The 22395-nt window shown below is 40.3% G+C and overlaps 1 protein-coding gene across 3 annotated transcripts in view; it reads right to left on the bottom strand.

Annotated features, from left to right (window-relative positions):
- The window catches only part of nf1a (neurofibromin 1a), a 405866-nt gene that overhangs the window by 56567 nt on the left and 326904 nt on the right, over positions 1-22395 (bottom strand). For all 3 annotated transcript variants that reach the window (XM_039756663.1, XM_039756665.1, XM_039756666.1), the window contains 5 exons: positions 15142-15256; positions 13661-13762; positions 13428-13568; positions 7639-7765; positions 7429-7560 (listed from right to left, as the gene is read on the bottom strand). In XM_039756663.1, coding sequence (XP_039612597.1) covers positions 7429-7560; positions 7639-7765; positions 13428-13568; positions 13661-13762; positions 15142-15256 — 617 coding nt within the window. The remainder of the gene's footprint in view (positions 1-7428; positions 7561-7638; positions 7766-13427; positions 13569-13660; positions 13763-15141; positions 15257-22395) is intronic.

The raw sequence follows: 22395 nt of genomic DNA, 5'->3' as shown, positions 1-22395 counted from the left end.
CACACCACTGTATCTGAGTTGCATTCATAGTAACAGTGCCACTACTTTTAGAACACCACAGATGTTCCAGTTGCAGTTAATGTGCTGTATACAGTACGTCTCAATAACAGTTCCATGTTTTAATTGGTCTATTTCAAATGTACTGTATAGCCAATGGGTACTCAAGGGTAGACACTGCAACTGTGTAACAAGACAGCTTTAAGACTAAATAGTAACAAATAAATAAAAAGTCACAACTGTTGTGGGTTATGCTCACAACTCAAAGTTGTAAACAGCCCATCAATGTCATTTCAAAAACAGAGGTTGTCAAACTACGTAAGGAAATTTCTCAAATCCTCTCGGTGGCTCTAAAAAAGACAGAAATGTTCATTCCTGGTGACAGGAAATGCCATCCTTGTAGTCTTGAACCAAGTAGTTCTACTTCTGCTTTCAAAAACCCAAGTCCCTGACCAATTCTGACAGTGTTATAAGATGAGGCTCACCAGATATAAATGGCTCAAAAGTTGGACCACTGTAGTTTTCCAAATGCATTGTGAGTCTTTAACTACCTTATTTAGGTTTTATATCTCTGGTTGACTGTCATCATCCACTACTGGTTTCATGACTAAAGGCAGATTGGGGTATTCAACAGATGTTTTATTTTTAGCAGAGAAGACATTGACCAGACAGAAGTAACAATCTGTCACATATCATAGGAACAGTAAAATGCACTGACTTCCAAATACTTTTTAGCCAAACTCTCAAATTAACAGCACATTTTGTACAACAAATGTGGGCAGTAAATGATTTGTTTTGATCGCCAGTTTTACAACCAAATTAGAGCTTATATCATTTCTTAACAAGTGCAATCATGCTGTGCCTTTGAGGCTTCAGTACATACTTGCCACAATAATAAGAGAATGTAATGCAGCTGTTGCAACCCTCCTGAGACATTTCTGCAGTAACAATTTTATTCTAAACCATTGATTCTCAACTACTTGGTCGCAAGTCGCTATTGTTTACATTGTCAGTATGTTGCAACTTGGATATTGCCCCTGATTTGGAGGGTTGAGAAGAGAATTACATGGGAAAAAGTGGGTTGCGACACCATAAAGGTTGAGAAACACTGTTCTAGACAATATATTCAAAGTATGCACACTTTGGTAATCAAGTTGCTTTCGAAGCTTGTTCTGCCAGAACCCATTCTGACTAAGCATGTCTAAGCATTAGCATATCCATTACAAGTAACAAACAACCTGCACTGAATGTATGCCCAGGCGCACTGTGATATAGCAGGTCTGCGGCTCAAAATGGATGGCCAGTTTTTAAAATAAATAATCGCCGCACTTGTGGCTTAAGGATGGGCCATGGTAGTGTGGCAAGAACGGTTCCCGGGTGCGATACGGGCATGGGTGTTTCTGCACTGAAGTGCACGGGTGCGTGATCGGCCTTGTCCATAATTGATGCCGGGAGCTGCTTATCGCCACCCATGTGCCACGTCCCCATTATAAATAGAAGAAGCTTGAGTCAGACAGAGGTTAAGAACGAGAGAAGGCAAGAAGCTGAAAGCCAGTGCAAGTGAGAGCAGGCTCACTAGTGGATGCAGGCAGCTGATAGGATAGCCCGGAAGGAATGTTTGGCCGACACTCAGGCCAGAAAGAAGTGATAGCTCCTGCTGAGTGCTTAAGAGGAGCAGGAGTGACTGGGAGTAAGGATGGCTTGCAGCATAAGGCCATGGAACACAGTGGGATTTGAAGGCTTGGGAGGTTGAAGCCCTAGCGCGAGCGCCCTGGCCATTGGGGAATCTGAGTCTCAGTCCAGCGGGAGCTGTACGGAGCCAGGGGTAGGAAGGCTACTGGACCAGTGTTGATGGCAGCTGCACATACAGGTAGGTCAACTTCCTTGTTTCAGGGCCCGTATGGAAGAAACAGGGAAGCCGCCAGCTAAAAGGCGGCACCGGGTTTTTAAAGGGAACTGCTTCCAGCAATTGTTTTTAATCTCGTGTTAATGGATTTATTTATCTTGAATTTATAACCTCCACTTATCGCTTTTATGGATTATTTATTTATTGAAACATTTTGAAGCACTGCAGTTTGGACAAAGTTTTGGTTTAGTTTGTTTGATGTTTCAATAAAAGCACGCGCACCTTTTGCACCATCCCCTTGCTCAGATTCCCAAATCGGGAAGAGGGAGCGTGCAGCAGGACCTGCACCGTCACATATACACAGAAAAAAAAAAAGGATTGTAACAAAAAATAACTATAAATAAATTGGTACACGACAGGAAAATTTTTTAAATGATTTGATGATAAGTTGATTAGCAGAAAAAAATCTATATGACACACCCACAAGTGCTCAGGAACCAACGTATTAATTGTCCAGTGTAACAGGCCAAATGAACTGATAAAAAAATGTTTTGCTTCAGATGTATGGGTGTGTTGGTTCTGAACATGTTACCTGACTTTTCAAATGAGCTTCGTGTTAATTTTGTTCTTCTGTTTATTTCTTCTAACAGGGATCAGTTTAAAAAGTTTACCAAGTTAAATGTATTCCTCAATACAATCAATTACTTCTACATCAACTATCATTTCTTTCACTGTGTTTGGCTGACAGTTTTCCTTCCAGGTCTGTGAGACAATGCAGGGATACTTGTGCTTGACTAGTTTTGTCCTTTAAAGTCTTAGATTTAACTTTATCCTACATCTTACCACTCCTTGACCACTTGAGATGCTACACCTAATAAGAACAAAAATATCAACAAAATGAAAACAGGGCTCCTTTTTGCTCTCCGCGGGAGTAGCTCTGTTGCAGCCGCCCATAGGAAGGCTGCTCGCATCATGCAGGGGATGGGGGAAAGCCTTTGGGAGCCCCATCCTCGGAAGAGTCAAAACCATTGGAGAGCCAATAGGGTCAGGTCTGTTGGGGACAGGAACTGGTGTAGTGCTGAGGCGTCAAATGCTGCATGGCAGCACTCGGGTCCCAATTTGAGGTGGCCCATGCGGGTGGATGCATGGAATGTCTTGTCTCTCCGGCAAGATGATCATCTTCCTCTGCTGCTGGAGGAGCTATGTGAACTCCGCATTTCAGTGGCGGCAGAGGTGCACAGACCGGGGACTGGCCAGATCTCTGTAGGTGGATACACCTTTTATTGGTCTGGTCAGTCTGATGGCTGAGAGCTACTCAGGGCGTAGTTGTTGCTGTAGCGGATTGGCTTCTTCCGATGGTGTCCGATGTCACTCCTTTCAACGAGTGTATTATGGGACTAAGACTATGGAATTCCCTGGGTGCCTTGTCTGTTGTCTCAAGTGTATGCTCCGACCGCGGTGAGTGATGTCTTGGCGAGGGAGGCAATTTATTCGCAACTTTGCTTGGTGGTTGATGGGTGCCCACGAGGCGACACTCCTCTGGTCATGGGCGACCAATGCAGCCACTGGCACTGACAGGGCTGGCTATGAGGATTGTCTTGGTCCCCATGGGTCTCGTGACCATGGTAAAAGTGGCTCCATGTTCCTTGACTTTGCAAAAGGTCAGGGGCAGGGAATCGCTGGATCCTGATTCCAGCGCCCTGAACTGCATCGTTGGACTTGGTACTCCAATACTGGTGGTGCGGTGAAAGAGACTAATCACATCCTTGTGGGTAGATGCTAGAGGCTCTTGCAAAACTGCAGGGTCTACAGATGTGCCCAGTTTGTAAATTATGACCACAGACTTGTTGTTGCTACTCTTGGGATCCAGCTTAGGTCCAGTAGGTCTGACTTGGCCAGACTCCAAGACCAGGCTGCTTCTAATGAGTCTGCACGCAGTTTGTGTGAGGAACTTTCAGATTTGGGTACGACTGCTGATCCTAATGTGATATGGGAGACCTTCCACGACAAGACCCTGAAGGTTGCTGAGGGTTGTGTTGGTGTTACCAGTGTTCCCAGAAGGAGATGTGTCATCTTGCAGGGCACCCTGAATATCATCGAGATGAGTCGCAGCGCACGGCTCAATGGCAACTCTGGTCTGTACCGGGAACTGAGAAGGATGGCTACGAGGGCTCTGAGGGCAGATAAAGAGGCGTTTGCTAGAGGAATCTGTGAGCAAGTGACACTCCATCTGTGGTCTAGTGACCCACGTCCTGCTTACAGAGGAATCAAAGCATTACACACATCTGAATCTGTTCCTTGGAGAGTCGCAGTCAGGGCAACTGATGGAACGGTCCTTACGGGTGACATTGCAGTCGTGACCCGCTGGGCTGGCTACTTTGGGCAGTTGTTCAAAGCTGATCCTCCAGCTAGGATGTTGGATATCTCTGGATCCACGGTTCTTGAGGCTGATCCTCCAATTAGCTGTGAACTACCCAATCTCACTGAGATTGCACAGGTGGTGAACAAGCTGAGAGGGGGAAAGGCTGCAGGGATCTGTGGTATCCGGGGTGAATTTCTCCCGACTGGTGGTAAGTCTGTCCTCCTGGCATTGCAAGCAATCTTTGCTTCCATTTGGGAGATTGGCATCATCCCAACTGATTGGAAAACGTGACTTGTCATCCCTATCTGGAAAGGAAAGGGTGATCGCCTGGGGCTCCCAAGGGCCTGGGCAGTAACTACAGGAGGATAACACTACTCTCGGTGCCGGGTAAGGTCCTTGCTAGGGTCGTACTCAATAGGATCCGTGATCACTTGCTCACCTACCAGCAACCAGAACAGTTGGGGGGTTAATGGGGTCAGGCCTGTCAGACCTGGGGATCGGAACTGGTGTAGTTCTGAGGTGTGGCCAACTGCACAGCAGTACTTGAGTCCCAATTTGAGGTGCCCATCTGGGTAGGCGTGTGGAAAGTCTTGCCGTTCCAACATGATGACTATCTTCCTCTTCTGTTGGAGGAGCTTTGTAAGCTCGAGATGTGCGGACCTTGGACTGGCCAGATTTCTGTAGGTGGGTGCAGCTTTTATTGGTCTGATCGCTCATATTGCTGGCATACTCATGGAGTAGTTGTTGCTGTCATGGAACGACTCCTTCCGATGGCGTCTGATGTCACTCCTTTCAATGAGTATATTATGAGATTCAGATTAAGGCACTCTCTGAGTGCCTTGTCTATTGTCTCAGTGTATGCTCCGAATGAAGTAAGTGTCTCAGTGAAGAAGACATTTTATTTGCAACTGTGCTTGGTGATTGATGGGTGCTCACAAGGTGACACTCTTCTGGTCATGCATGACTTCAATGTGACAACTGGCACTGTTAGGGCTGGCTATGAGGACTGTGGTGGAAGTGGCTCCATGTTCCTTAACTTTGCAAAAGGTACACAAGATGATTACATTTGCTTCCATTTGGGAAATGGGCATCTAAGCTGATTGCAAAACGGGAGTTGTCCTATTTGTAAAGGAAAAGGTTAATGCCTGGATTGCTAAAGAAGGTTCTTGGTGCCTAGTAGGGTCCTTGCTAGGGTTATCCTCAATAGGATCTGTGATCACTTACTCACCTATTAGTAACCCAAGCAGTTTGGTTTTATGCCTAAGAAGTCTACCATTGACTGCATCCTGGCACTGAGGGTTCTCATAGAGCGCAAAAGCGAATATCGACAGAGTTTCTTTGCAGGCTTTGTTGATTTTCGCAAAGCGTTCGACTCAGTTGATCGAGCTGCCCTGTGGGACATCCTGAGGGTTCGCAGGATCCCCTCGATGTTGCTGGATATCATGGCTGGCCTGTATACTGGTACTGTGAGTGCTATGACGAGTGGAGGCAGGACCTCTGCGTTTTTCCCAGTTGATTCTGGGGTTTGTCAGGGGTGTGTTCTTGCTCCTACTTTGTTCAATGCTTGTATGCACTGGGTGTTGGGCAAGGTCATAGGGTCCAGCGGCTGTGGGGCATCTGTTGGTGAAGAAAGATTCATGGATCTTGACTTTGCTGACGATGCTGTGATCTTCGCGGAGCCAATGGAGGCTCTGATCGGGGCGCTTGAGAGACTGAGTGAGGAGTCTGAGTATCTTGGCCGTTTGTGTGTCCAGGCCTTTAATGACCTCTTTGGGCACAGCCATCAGCAGTGTGTCTGTTTGCAGAGAGAGTGTTGACCTTGTCGAGAGGTTTACTTACCTTGGCAGTGACATTCATGTCTCTGGTGACTCTTCCTGTGAAGTCAGTAGACGGATTGGGAGAGCATGGGGGGGTCATGAGGTCGCTGGAAAGGGGTGTGTGGCGCTCCTGATATCTATGCAAAAGGACAAAGGTCCAAGTCTTTAGAGTCCTGGTGCTTCCTGTCTTGCTATATGGCTGCAAGCCATGGACGCTATCCAGTGACCTTAGACGAAGACTGGACTCCTTTGGTACTGTGTCTCTCTGGAAAATCCTTGGGTACTGTTGGTCTGACTTCATGTCGAATGAGCGGTTGCTCATGGAGTCTCGAATAAGGCACATTGCCTGCATTGTGAGGGAGCGTCAGTTATGGCACTACGGCCATGTGCCGCGTTTCCCTGAGGGTGATCCAGCTCGTAAGATCCTCATTGTTGGGGACCGAGTGGCTGGACCATACCCAGGGATCACCCACATAACACCTGGCTGCGGCAGATGGAGGAGTCATTTCCGGAGGGTAGGACTGGACCACGTGTCTGCCTGAGGGGTAGCCAACTGGGATCCTGAGTTGTTTCACTGTGTAGTGAGTGCAGCAAAGCACTGTACCAGTGCATACTCCCCAACTTGACTTGACTTTTTGTTTGAAAGTACATAATAAATTTTATTTTTTGATGCTGTCTGGGCCCTTCCATGTCCACATCTTGTTTTGTTGCTTTCTGAAGAATGCATACACACTATAAAATTCTCCAGGTATATACTGAAAACTTCTCCTGATTTTTTCAGTAATTTGGCAGGAGAACTTTAGCTGCTATAGAACTTAAATAATCAACTTATTATTAGAACATGAGAAAAAGTATAAAGAAAAATCCAGAAAAAAAGGCTGGTGAGAGCAGGGAATAGTAACATCCATAGCACCTTTGACAGGTGCCACCTTAACAAGATAACCAACAGTGTTGAATTCACCTCTCAATGGTTGTAAGGTTGCGGCTGATCGGTGTATATACCATGTTTATAAAGAAGTAACTTCGACTTGAAGAATACCAAACTTAAGTTAATTCTCTTGTTTGAAAATTTTCTAAAAACTGGAAATACAATTTTTTCTCTTCAGTGCAATTTCCCTGGCTGTAAAGTGAGTGAATTTCAGGTATCAGAGAGGTTTTGGAGGACATATATAGTTACTTGTCTTAGTTTTGCAGGCTACTGGAGGAGAAGGGGCTACAATAATAAAACATATTAATTTGTATTCAGATACCTTATGCGCACAGTTTTGCTATGAAGAAATTTACTCTGTCTTTTACAATGCCCTACAATTATCAGTCACGTATAGCATTGCCAAGGTCATTATATTGACCAGATATAATCAGACTGTAAAATATCACTGTTAATAGCAAAACATAAAACTTGTTACCTGCAAGATATGCCACACTTTGTGTGTTTACTTCAAATTTATCACACTTTAGATGTTTTCCAACAAGAGACAGCAATGTATGCAGGATTCTAACTGTTCTTGCCACAGTAGTAGCTAAAGGATGTCTGTAACCTGGAAAAGTAAAATAAAATATGAAGACACATGCAAGGTTTACCCTTAGTCATTTAAAACAATGAGCTTTTTCCTAACCTTTTAGCAGATGCCCCACCAAAGCAAAATTAAAGTTAGCATTGAAATTGAGGCCAACAAAATGGTCCATTTGTTTACAATGCCATTCCAAAGGCTTCCGGATTTCCATAAAAATATCCTCTGGGCTCTGTGGGGAGAAATGATTAACATTTTTTTTAAATTTGAGAAACCTGAAATACCACCATGCAAATTAAAAATGAACTCAAGATAAACAATTAAATGTATTTTATACTGCTTTCAAAATTTATTTTCACAACTATAGCTGTTTTCAAAGGAAGTATTATAACTTTTAAATACTTCCTAACAAAAGACATTAGTCTATGATGGATGTTGGAGTATCTTGCAAAGTGTTCACTGAACTTCTTGCCAACACAGTGATGTTAGAACAAGAAAAAGGCCTAGACCTACAGTACAGTTGATTCAGGAAGTATTCATACCCTTTCACTTTTTCATATTTTATTATGTTGCAGCCTTTTGTTAAAATCACTGAAAATTTATTTTTCCCCACATCAAGCAGCACAGTATGACAAAACAAAATTAGGGTTTTATATATTAAAAAAAAAAAACTGAAATATTACTGCCATCATTTTGAAATGTTGCTATTCTATAGGTGCCAGTTTGACTAAACTTGAAGATCTCCCCCTCATTCACTGGCGATGAAACCTGTCATTTAAATGCACAGCATGAATAGAATGATGTCTTCCTTGTTTCCATTTAATGCAGAGTTTTCAAGAAGTAACTGTTAACTGACTATAAATAAACACAGTTTGACCATACAAATGGATATTAGACATGTGGTCTATACAATATGAGTTACATGAGAATTTTACATGGGCTTTTTTCACATTTTTTGACATTGCAACCTATTGATCACGTTGAGTTGGAATATTAAGTATTAAATTTCTCCATGAAATAATGAGATAAAAATTTTTTGTAACCACTTCAAACTACATGGGGTAAGTAAATTTAAAATAAGTATAATTTTTGTGTGGAGTATTCCTTTGACTGACTTCTTTACCCCATGCAAAACAACTCTGATATACCACTATGGAATCTTATTTTTTCATCCATTCGTTTATCTTTAAATTTGCTTAATGCAGCTATGAGATTATGGCAGGTTGGAGCCTGTTCAGATCCAAGGGGAAAAGGCAGGAACTACATCTAGACAAGAAGTAAGTTCATTACACAGGTCATTCATACTCACACCTACAGTCTTTCATTGAGGCCAAAGCCCAAGAAAACTTATTAAAACATAGTAAAACCTGGTCAGGATTCAAAGACAGTTTACTGGAGCTATGAAGAAGCAACATTAAACACTATTCAGCATTTATGAATCCACTAATTGAAATGGGTATGACGTTAAACTACATCCGACCCTGCAAGTGGTCCTCCAACTTGCTGGGAAAACGTCTGGGTTGGTGGCAGAATTGGCATTCTAGCCGCCGTAAAAACTTCACGTACATCTGAAACAGCAGACAAGACTCTTTTCTCCTCTCCATGGGAGTAGCTCTGCTGCAGCCACCTACAGGAAGGCTGCTCGCATTATGAAGGGGATAGGAGAAAGCCCTCGAGAGCCTCAGCCCTAGAAGAGCTGAAACCGTTGGAGAGCTAATGGGGTCAGGCCTGTTGGGGATAGGAACTGGTGTAGTGCTGAGGCGTCGCAAACTGCACAGCAGTACTTGAGTTCCAATTTGAGGTGCCCATCTGGGTAGGTATGTGGAAAGTCTTGCCTTTCCAACATGACGACCATCTTCCTCTTCTGTTGGAGGAGCTTTGTAAGCTTGAGATGTGCGGACCTTGGACTGGCCAAATCTCTGTAGGTGGGTGCAGCTTTTATTGGTCTGATCGATCATAGTGCTGGTATACTCATGGAGTAGTTGTTGCTGTGGTGGCATGACTCCCTCCAATGGTGTCTGATGTCACTCCTTTCAATGAGTATATTATGAGATTCCAATTAAGCACTCTCTGGGTGCCTTGTCTGTTGTCTCAGTGTATGCTCCGAATGAAATGATGTCTCAGTGAGGAAGACATTTTATTAGCAACTGTGCTTGGTGATTGATGGGTGCTCGCGAGGTAACTCTCTTCTGGTCATGCATGACTTCAATGTGACAACTGGCACTGTCACTGCTGGCTATGAGGACTGTGGTGAAAGTGGCTCCATGTTCCTCGACTTTGCAAAAGGAACACAAGATGATTACATTTGCTTCCATTTGGGAGATGGGCGTCATCTAAGCTGACTGGAAAACGGGAGTTGTTGTCCCTATTTGGAAAGGAAAAGGTCAATGCCTGGATTGCTAAAGGGGTATAATCATTGTTCTTGGTGCCTGGTAGGGTCCTTGCTAGGGTTATCCTCAATAGGATCTGTGATCACTTACTCACCTATTAGTGACCCAAGCAGTCTGGTTTTACGCCTAAGAAGTCTACCATCGACCGCATCCAGACACAGAGGTTTCATTGAGCACAAATGCAAATATTATCTTTGCAGCCGTTGTCAATTTTCATACAGCGTTCAATTTAGTTGATCGAGCTTGCCTAGTGAGAAATCCTGAGACTTTCTTGGGAGTCCTCCTGAAGTTGTTGGATATAATGGCTGGCCCATACATTGGTAGTATGAGTGTTGTGCAGAGTGGAGGCAGAACCTTTGTGTTTTTCCCAGTTGGTTCTGGGTTTTTTCAGTGGTGTATTCTTGCTCCTACTCTGTTCAGTGGTTGCATGGATTGGGTGTTGGGCAGGTTCGGGGGGCCCAGTGGCTGTGTGGCATCTGTTGGTAAAGAGAGATCCACTGATTTTGACTTTGCCAATTATGCTGTGATCTTCTCAGAGTCAATGAGGCTCTGATTGGGGCTCTCAAGAGACTGAGCAAGAAGTCTCAGTGTTTTGGCATGTGAGTATCCAGGATAAAAACCAAGATCCAGGCCTTTAATAACCTCTTGGGCACAGCTTTCAGCAGTGTGTCTTTCTGCAGAGGGAATGTAAACCTCGTCAAGAGTTTTACTTACCTCGGCAGCGATACTCATGTCTCTGCTGACTTTCCTATGGAGTCAATAGACGGAATGGGAGAGCGCGGGGGGTTATGAGGTCACTGGAAACAGGTGTGCAGAACTCCTGATATTCGTGCAAAAGGACAAAGGTCCAAGTCTTCAGAGCCCTGGTGGTCCCATTTTGCTATATACAGTGGTGTGAAAAACTATTTGCCCCCTTCCTGATTTCTTATTCTTTTGCATGTTTGTCACACAAAACGTTTCTGATCATCACACACATTTAATCATTAGTTAAATATAACACAAGTAAACACAAAATGCAGTTTTTAAATGATGGTTTTTATTACTTAGGGAGAAAAAATCCAAACCTACATGGCCCTGTGTGAAAAGTAATTGCCCCTTGTTAAAAATAACCTAACTGTGGTGTATCACACCTGAGTTCAATTTCCGTAGCCACCCCCAGGCCTGATTACTGCCACACCTGTTTCAATCAAGAAATCACTTAAATAGGAGCTGCCTGACACAGAGAAGTAGACCAAAAGCACCTCAAAAGCTAGACATCATGCCAAGATCCAAAGAAACTCAGGAACAAATGAGAACAGAAGTAATTGAGATCTATCAGTCTGGTAAAGGTTATAAAGCCATTTCTAAAGCTTTGGGACTCCAGTGAACCACAGTGAGAGCCATTATCCACAAATGGCAAAAACATGGAACAGTGGTGAACCTTCCCAGGAGTGGCCGGCCGACCAAAATTACCCCAAGAGCGCAGAGACGACTCATCCGAGAGGTCACAAAAGACCCCAGGACAACGTCTAAAGAACTGCAGGCCTCACTTGCCTCAATTAAGGTTAGTGTTCATGACTCCACCATAAGAAAGAGACTGGGCAAAAACGGCCTGCATGGCAGATTTCCAAGACGCAAACCACTGTTAAGCAAAAAGAACATTAGGGCTCGTCTCAATTTTGCTAAGAAACATCTCAATGATTGCCAAGACTTTTGGGAAAATACCTTGTGGACTGATGAGACAAAATTGAACTTTTTGGAAGGCAAATGTCCCGCTACATCTGGCATAAAAGGAACACAGCATTTCAGAAAAAGAACATCATACCAACAGTAAAATATGGTGGGGGTAGTGTGATGGTCTGGGGTTGTTTTGCTGCTTCAGGACCTGGAAGGCTTGCTGTGATAGATGGAACCATGAATTCTACTGTCTACCAAAAAATCCTGAAGGAGAATGTCCAGCCATCTGTTCGTCAACTCAATCTGAAGTGATCTTGGGTGCTGCAACAGGACAATGACCCAAAACACACCAGCAAATCCACCTCTGAATGGCTGAAGAAAAACAACATGAAGACTTTGGAGTGGCCTAGTCAAAGTCCTGACCTGAATCCAATTGAGATGCTATGGCATGACCTTAAAAAGGTGGTTCATGCTAGAAAACCCTCAAATAAAGCTGAACTACAACAATTCTGCAAAGATGAGTGGGCCAAAATTCCTCCAGAGCGCTGTAAAAGACTCATTGCATGTTATCGCAAACGCTTGTTTGCAGTTATTGCTGCTAAGGGTGGCCCAACCAGTTATTAGGTTCAGGGGGCAATTACTTTTTGACACAGGGCCATGTCGGTTTGGATTTTTTTTCTCCCTAAAATAATAAAAACCATCATTTAAAAACTGCATTTTGTGTTTACTTGTGTTATATTTGACTAATGGTTAAATGTGTTTGATGATCAGAAACATTTTTTGTGACAAACATGCAAAAGAATAAGAAATCAGGAAGGCGGCAAATAGTTTTTCACACAACTGTAGTTGCAAGACATGGACGCTATCCAGTGACCTGAGACAATGACTGGACTCCTTTGGTACTGTGTCTCTTTAGAGAATCTTTGGGTCCCGAATGAGGCACATTTCCTGCATTGTGAGGGAGCGTCAGTTATGGCATCACGGCCAAATGGCGTGATTTCCAGATGGTGATCCGGCTTGCAGGATCCTCATTGCTGAGGACCTGAGCAGCTGGACCAGGCAATGGGGACGCCTACTTAACACCTGGCTCTGGTAGATAGATGGTCATTTCTGGAGAGTGGGAATGGGCCATGTGTCTGCCTGGGGGGTTTTCCAACCAGGAAACTGAGTTGTTTTGTCATGTGGTGGGCGTGGCAACATGCTGTACCAGTACATGCTTCCCAACCTGACCTCACCTAATTGAAATAAGGGCCGTCTTAACATGGAGCTGTCATAAGAATGTTTTTTAAAACTACTGCAATTGTCAGATACAAGATTTTGCTTTTCCTTGCTGAAATTAACAATGGTTAATTTCTACTCTGTTAGATTTCATTTCACATCAAATACATCTTTAAAATCTTAACATAAAGAATAAGCAATATGAATTATTACTTCCTGCATTATTATCGATAAGGGAGATAAGGTGTAAAAACATTAGATACTCTTCTACGTGGCACAGAAAAAATGTTACATACCAAGAGAAGAATTAAAATTCCAAAAACAATGTTTCTTTGACATTTATCATATCATCTGTAATCTCTACTAAGTAAATGAAATGTTGGATAGAATAGTTGTCAGCTCACTTAAAGGTGTTGCATACAAAAATACAATGTTATAAACTTGCTTGCTAAAGGTCATTACAGCAAAAACAGAACACCAAGTAAATGCTATATGAATTTATAAATTAGTTTAGCCACAGATTATTTTTAATTGTGAGATGCCTGCTTAAAAAAACATAAAAGATTAACTGTGTGAAGTGACAGTTTTATTCTTACTTCTGTTAGACATGAGCTATATTTACATGGTTACCTTATCATTGAAAACCCGGAAACTGTCTAGTGTGTGCAAGTTTTGTTCCAGTAAGGCTGTTCCTGCTGAATAGAGATTAACTTCATCCAGCTGAAGAACTGCAATGGCCACCCAAAAAAGGGCTTTGTGTAGTGGAGAGTCCTGGAGAAAAAAAGAAAAAAAAAAAAAAATTAGTACTCTGAAAAGAACCTTAAGTCAATGGCAGACAAACAAGGACATGTAAGCATTCATACCTTATTGAGAAGTGGTTGCAGTTTAGTCAGTGCAATCACAGTGGCCTCTATCAAAACCTGACTATTGTAGTTATCAGGACCCTTCAGGCAACTCTCTAAACCCTGAAGAGAACAAAGAGGCACAATTCAATATTTCTTGTTTGTGTGTAAATTGTAGCCTTCAAGTTGAAAATACACTTGAAGTTAGGGGTGGAAATAGGGAGCTGGGAATAGTCAAGTTGAGTGGATTTTTTTTGAGTTGTTAAGTGAAATCCACAGAATAGAAACACTGTTAATTAACAGTCCTGAAGTTGGCAGATATCTTTCATTGGTCAGCATGCCATTAAACACTAATATGTCAATTTCTTTCTGTAGTCTCTTAACAAATGTCCAATGAAAACAAAAGAACATTAATTGGGTTATTCATTTCAGTTAAGTTTTTTAATACAAAACTTTAAAATATTAATACATACTAGATGTAGAGTATTTCCTGGTCTTGTCTGGGTATCATTTCAAAAACTGTTGTAAATTTTACTTTATACTGTCTAAGCAGTATATAGTGTCCTGTTTGAGAATCAGCTTGCCTAGTGATGTCTATCTGAAAAACGTATATTCAATGTGAACTGCAGCCTGTTGAAATGGAAAAGGTTACCTGACATAATCAGAGGAACCTGTGGTATACATATAGTTTCTCATTTATCATATTCCATGAAGATTGCGATCACTTGTTCTACCCCAGAGCCATTCCAGCTGTAATCAGTAGTTATAATCTCAATACTGTACAAGGTACAGCATTAAATATGACACAGAAACAGTACCCAGACAGGCTGCAATGGTTGTGTAATAGTAATTGATGCCAAATTGCAAGAAATATCTCCAGAGTCAATATGGCACTGTCAGCTGGGGCAATGACAAAAATAGTAAAGGAAAAGTATAATTAAAAAAAGAATTTAAGCAGCATTCCAAACCTTCCTGTTTACACGAAAGAGCTCAAATGTCATTCTTACAACATCAATCTGAAGAAGTTCTTAAATTGGCCCTGAAATGGACTACTAGAATGCCCTGGGATGATTCTTGCCTTGAACCCACTGCTGCTGTGGCAGACTGTGACCATTCCCATGTGCCTGACTTTGTTTAGGAATGTTTCAGAATGTCATGTTAATCAACAGAGACTGAATAAAAAGCAAAATAAAACAAGTGAAACTTAAAAGGGGGTGCAGAACTGTTAGCACAAAAATAAATAACTATCAAAAATTCACTAAATGTATGAGAAGTAGCATGGCTTAGAAAAACAGTAAAACAAACTGGTGTGCATTTTAAATACCTCTAGAGTAGTACATTTAGATGTTACATAACAACACTAAATGTCAAACGGTGGCTTTTGTAAGGAAGTACTGCTTTCAAAAATTTCTCAAGAATTTTCTAAACTCAAAAAGCTTAAGGATCATTATAAAATTAAGAGCCTAGTGAAAAAGGCTGTGCATATTCCAGGGGTCTCCTACCTTGCTGAGGATACGGATAATCTGTCTCATCTGTCCATGTGACACTCTCTTGCTAATACAACCAAAGACCACAAGGGCTCTGGGCTGTAAAGACGGATTATACTGGAAAGCAAACCTGCAAACCAATAAATGTAACAAAAAAAAGTCAGCATTATAGGAAACAGACAGAATTTTACTTGGTTAAATACTAATCAGTTTTGCCTTTGGCAGTGTCAGAAAATAATTAAATAATTTAGTACCATTCCCACTTTGTTTACCTTACCTACCTGTGTAGGAGGGGGTCTTCGGCTATTAGACTTATTACATTTCTGTCAAGTTAACTGAAACACTAGTTTGAAGAAACAGACTAATACAATTTATTGATAAACACAAGGTATATAGAAATATGATTAACTGCATATACAACAACACAGAGACGCTGGCTTTTTACTGGCTAATTAGAGTTCTAATTTATCTTGGCACAGATAAACAGTATTATGATACCAAGTCTAATTGTATCCGATGTGTGGAGTTGTTGCCATTGTGGCTCTGGGATCAAGTGGCGGTCTTGCGTTGGAGTGTACTCTTTATATTTTCTTACATGGTCCTTTGACTGTGGTGTGCTGTGATGTTGCCTTTTTCAGTTTACTGTTAGGCTCCTCAACAACTTCACAGGCTAAATAATTAATCTCTCTGGCACAAAGATGTAGGTGCTGAATTTCCCTTCTTGAAATAATGGTTGTTTCACAGTCTCTTCAGACTGGGCTCAATCACTGGCTCATAGATTGGTCTGGCAGAGTGGATGTCAGCTTTCAGGTCCCCAAAGAGAAAAGGATTGTCAGCTTTCAGGTCCCCAAACAGGGAGCAGCACCTAAGCTTTCAGGTTTCAGAAAGAGAAAAATTTCAGAGAAGAAGAAGAAGAGATGAGTGAAGCTAGTTTTGAAGGAAGGTGTAACCTTGGCTAACGGAATCAATGTCACTTCAGTTAAAGAACCAGTGTCTGCATAAGGGAATTTTGTCCATCACATACAGTCAGGTTCAGTTCATGGTCATAAGCCTGATAATTATCAATTTGGATGCCTTTGCCTAAGGAAGCCTCTGCAAAGTTGCCAGCTCAACTCTAGATTTACACCTTTGTCATCAGATGAAGTAAAGAGCTGACAAAATTTGGTCTAAGGTACAGTTTAGCCATTTTTTCTAGAATGCAGACTGGAGAAAGTACAGTTGGGATTTCTGCATCCCTGTTACATCTGCAGTTTTAATAGGGCTTATGTGTTACTAAAAGCCTAAGAGAACAGGCTAGGAGCGAATGCTGGTGTGTCTTTCTTCCATTGCTCTTCAGGTTTATTTGGCTGTTTTTCTTCTGATCTACTGATGCTGTTTTAAGATCACATGGAAGATCTAAGATATGAATAGTCTATTTAAATATGGTCTATGAATTGGACTTTTATAAACCTGGAATTTTACTGGATTTTAATTTGATTTCCTTGCTCTGGATTTAAGTCACTATCCTAACATGAGAACCTCATGGCCCTCCTCCACCATATATCCAGCTAATGCTACTAGAGTAAGTCTCCACTTCCTCAAATTGCAACCCATTTTTAACACTAGAATCCCGGAAGCCTATGAAGCTGCAGCTATAGACTCTACGCCATCAGGTAGATTGGGCATATACACCACCCAGATCTAAACACTAGTGTGGAGAGTTGCTCGTGTACTGAAGTGTCTATAGCCGCAGATGGAAGCTGCTGTCGTACTTTTCGATGCATTACACATGTGCTTTATCATCATGCCTGTGTCGATCAAACACAGGAAGGTCTGCAGTCTACTTGTGACTTTACAATAGTAAATAAGAGAAGTAAATAAATCAAGGTAAACAGTTAAATAACATATATAAGATTCACTGGCAGGATGACGCCCAACATCCTTATGTGTGAGCTGATGTTTCTTTCAGGGACGGCTTCTGTTCTCTTTCTCTGATGTAGAACCCTCATCCTCATCTGAATTCATCCCTGTTATAGCACTTGTTTATTTGAAAACAGCAATGTCAGATAAGGGGGGAGTGTAAATATGACTGAGGGAATAAAACTGAATAAAAAAAAAAAAACCTTTTACAAGTACCATAAATTTACTTCGGCTGTTACAGACTCAAATCAAATGTATCTTTTTATTCTATAATAGTAACAATAAGAGCAGCTTGCTACTCAAAAGGGTCATGCTCAGAATTGAACCGGCGACCTCTTGATCACGAGTTAGCATTTCATCCTACATTTACACAGATCGCTGTAGGCACGGAACACACATTAAATGAATGTATTCCAAATGACGATATATTTTTTAACCTATTCAACACCAGGCACCTCACACGTAGATAAGGAGCCTTGGCTTGAGCTGGGAGAACTTTTTGCCCTAGGTGAGCTCTGTTGTTCTATGGGGGGTTGGTTAGGAGAGCAGGCTGCTTGTGCTGATCGACACATTTAGAAAACAAAAGATGCTAATGGAGAGGTGCGAGAGGATTTAAGGTGGGCTGGGATTACGAGTGTTTTCGTAGGCTTCAGAGATTCTAGTGTTAAGCTATCTAGGAGGTAGGTGTAACTATTTCCCAGACTCTGGGTTTTAATGCTGGTCTAGTGGCTTGCTGGCTAACGTGGTCTTAATTCAACTGTACATACAAATAGAGAAGTCACATTGCTTTCTCTAACTATATATCTGGCCATTTCTGTCCAGCCTGGATTTATTTTTGGATTTAGTTTTGTTTTAAATATTACTTCCAGACTTTACATAGTGTCTTCAGGCTCAGACCTTTATATAAACAGTGGAATAATTCCTTACATAAAGTCAGAACTGTTGAGGCTAAACACAATGACCCAGCTGCCTCAAAAGCGTTGCTATGGGAATAGCCTGATGCCCATGCTATATTCACTGTGGCTCCTGTCGCAGTCTGCTTATGTCTGGAAGTAGCACTCTCTACCTGGGAATATGTCAGTCATGCTTGTCACGCCTGCAGTTGGTCCAGAATGCAGCAACGAAGCTTCTAACTGGTACCAAGAATAAAAAGAGCATCACTTCTGTGATTGCATTGGTTACCTGTTAAATACAAAGTCAAATTTAAGGTTTTATTACTTGTTTTAAAAGCTCTCCATGGCATAGCTCCAACCTGTATCTCTGACCTTGTCAGCCTCCATTCTGCCTCTCGAGCCCTATGGTCCTCTGATTAGATGTTTCTAACTGTTCCACGCTCTAGGTTGAAGTTTACAGGTGACCAGGCCTTCTCTATAGCTGCCCCAAGACTCTGGAATATTCTTCCATTTTTTTTATTAAGTCATCCCCCACAATAGATATTTTAAAATCAAATTCAAAAAGCTATTTATTTTCTCAGGTTTCTGAGTCATTTAAAAGACTATGTATTCAGCTGACTGTTCTATCTTGGTTTATTTCATATTGCTGCCAGTTGATTGTGGTTCTCTCATTCTATTGCTTTCTTAATCTGTTAGTCATTTTATTCTCTTTTATTTTGTTAATTATTTAGTTTGGCATAGTGGATTTTATTCTGCAGCACTTTGGTTGACACTTATTGACTTTTTAATGTGCTATATAAATAAATATGAAATGAAATCAGTCAAAGCCCAATTTGTCTTTCTGTGTCACCAGTTATCTTTTGATAAACCATATTATTCAATTATCCAAACCAATATTCCTTTTCCTTAAAGGTAGTGCTGTCTCTCACCTTATTTTCATGTTCACTAAACAGGTAACATCAATCCAACATAGTACTTGTTTGATTTTAGAATATGAATAAGTTAAAATGATGGTTTATCTAAGGACATGGCAAAACAATATATAGAACTTGTAATTGATCACAGAAATGTTGAGGTAGGTAGGTAAAAAAGTGTAGATTTTCTTTATTCCTTAAAAATATATCCATTTACAGATGTTTTCCAGCTTATTTTTGCTGTGTAAATTTTAAATACTCAGTACATATTCACAAGATGTTACCTCAAAAAGGCATTCAGCATTTTTATTCTACTAGTGTCTGTTTGGAATTTTGTCTGTGAGCAACTCAGTTTTCCTTTCAAAAACACAAATTGGCATAGAAATTTAAATGATGTTTATAAAATGGCTGTTTGTGTATGTCTGTGTTAGTGTAAGTGAATGTGTGATTGATTGAATGGCCTTATCAGGGCTGGTTCCTGTTTTGAATGCCTATACTTCTCAGATATGTTCCAGCTCTGCAACTGGAATGGAATTTTTTATTCCTTTCTCCATATTTAAAACATACAATCATTCCCATGAATAAAAAAGAAGTTTAAAAATAAAAAAAATATCCCTACTTTACAGTCTGTGAAGCATTACATCACATAGTTAACTGACATATAAAAACACGAAGATTCTAGTTGAGCAACAGAAGTGCATTTTTTTTGTTAAGACAACAAGTAGTTACTCATACTTCTCTGAGGAGAAAAACTTTACAGTATTGTTGTCCTTGAAACACTAAACAAAAACTAATAGATTTAAACGTTGCCCCCTAACAAATGCACATGAACAAATGCACCTGGTGACAAATGAAAGCAGGAAAAATTAGTACATCTACTGGGTTGCTCTTTTTAACATCAGTAGTCTCTGTGGAGAAACATTCAAGAATCTAAGTGGGCAAAAATGCTAAAAAAAATTCCTTGCACACTAAAGTTGTGTGCCTTATGATGACATGCATGCTAAATTTGAAAAGTCAGTGAATACTGTCCCTTTAGAGGTACATGTGTTCAAAAAACAATGGGCAATAAACCAGATGACTTCATATACAGGATGAAATGCTTTTTACAATTTGGTAAAAAAAATGTTTTGCCTGAATGCTTAAAATTACTGGAAAACTTATAAACACATTTGAATGTAAAACACATCCTATCATAAAATGTAATAATCTGTACATGCAGATGGAAATGGGATTTCATGTTGGTGTATCAGTGTCTAAACAAAAGGAACGCTATGCATTTAATCAGTACTACAACCATCAAGGCCATATGCCAAGTAGCATCTGAATTATTATGTTCTCATTAATGGCCCATCAGCTCATCAATATAATGCATCACTACATCCCTACTTCTAAAAAACACATATGGCCTAATACACCTTGAGTGAACATAAAAAATATATAATTTCTTAGAACATGGGATATCATTTTTTGCCTATGTTTTCACTTTTAATGCTATCATATATTTTCAATAAAAAAATATAAATTTGCAAGGTTGAGCTGCTGTTGCATAGAAAACTACTTTAGAATTTATTGTTTATTAGTGAAAAGCAAAACTATATATTTCAATCAGCTGACAGTATAAAATATAACAATGAAGTAGAAACTTTTTAAGAAATAGTTCAATAACTTACAACCACACTCACATGTTTCTAAGGAAATGCAAATATTTGTAAATGCTAAGTAGCATGAACGTTTAAAACAGTCTACATAAGCAGTTAGCACAGTTACTGGCATGTTTAGGGTGACACTTTATGCAATTTTCTGTGATTTTATACCAATTACATTCTCACACATTGCACAGCTTCATTCTACCAGAAGTGAGAAGGACCCAGAGGGATGCTATGACATAAGCAGCTTTCCAAAGTTGCAGTGCTAAAAGGTATAAATCTATTTCAATATTTGAACATAAAAAGCAAAAGAGCAATTTTTAATTAGCTGGAAAGAAAAAATAATAAATTAAGTAAAATGCAACATTTCAATGAAAACAACTGCTCACCATTTGTTTTATTCATCCCTTACTCATACTGCATGATGCAGTTCTGCAAAAAGTGTGCCAAGTGTCTGATATAGAAGCACACAGCCAGTATCAATTTGAGGTTGGGAACGCAAGACTGCAGATTGTAAACAAAGTAAGCTGTGAGTGAATGGCACTGGAATATGGCTCACTTGCAACGTTTTCACAGACACTTTAGTCCAGATAGTGTTTGCACATACAAAAATATACAGCTTTCCTTGCTTATGTAAGCACCAATGTGTATGGGATTCAATGTGTGTGATTTTCAGTGTATGCGACACAATACACAAATCTATATTTCAATATAGCTATACTCGAATCATATACTTTTTCCTAAAAAAACACCTCATCCATAGCAAAGTACCGTATTCCATCGGCCCTTAAATTTTCACAAAGAAAGCCCACCTTTTATTTAAACATTTTCAAACATTGTCAGGACTGTCAAGTAGTGCTGGGCGGTATACCGGTTTTTTATTTTTGTTACGATTAGGGGTGGGCGGTATGACCAAAATTCTATATCGCAGTATTTTTCTAAATTATCCCGGTTTCACGGTATTCAACGGTATTTTTTTTCCCCATGCATGAGTGGATGTTAACCACATTTTCCACTACAATTACTGGCTAAGAATAACCTGTTCCACTGTGAAGAGTATTGTACATTGTACAAAAAAAAACATTATAATGTGCACGCAAGTATTAATACAGTTTTGCATTGCCCCATAAAGTGATAGTTTTCAAGGGGGTGGTACAAATAGAGAAGGTATCACATTGCATGACAGAAGCAGTCAAAATATGGAACCTCTTTATTGAACAAATTTTTCAAAAACAAACTGTAATTTTGACAACATATTTTCAACCATACAAAGAGGCATTTAGACTGAGTAAAATATCCAGAAGTGCTTGTCAAAAATTGTATTGCACCGAATATGTCTTAGAAAAGGAATAAATAGTAAATATTTTTTGTAAACCAACTACACTTTCTGTTAATGTTAACAATCTCTGTCCACTGACATGTTAAAGTGACTTTTTAAACAACTTTATCATCATTAAACTGCATAATATTTAAACTAATAAATAATAACAATAAAATAAATAACAGTACTATTACTGATAGTGGCACTATTACTTTAAGACTTCAAGCCCAGGTGCATTACACAGTATTCACCAAATTAAAATAAAATAAAACAAGTGCAACTTGGTGATGACATCTTTACCAACTGAACCATCATTTAGGCAAACTGCATTAATATGAACCTTGCTTCAAGCAAAGCTATACTGGGAAGAAAAAAACAAACTATATGTCAAGAACAAAGTCAACATTTCCACTTTATTCTCGCTGTTTATGTTGAGATTAAAGTCGACATTTCCACTTTATTCTCATAGTTTACTTCATAATTAAAGAAGAATGTCGTAAACTAAACTTCTTCCTAAAATCAATGTTTAATCAATTACTTAATTTACCCTGTTCATAAATTAATGCAGCACATTAAATGCTTTGTGTTACGTTCCC

This window comes from Polypterus senegalus, chromosome 6, assembly GCF_016835505.1.
Source record: "Polypterus senegalus isolate Bchr_013 chromosome 6, ASM1683550v1, whole genome shotgun sequence".
Classification (NCBI taxonomy): domain Eukaryota; kingdom Metazoa; phylum Chordata; class Cladistia; order Polypteriformes; family Polypteridae; genus Polypterus; species Polypterus senegalus.
Note: the sequence above shows the minus strand (reverse complement) of the source record. Positions and strands in the feature narration are given on the sequence as shown.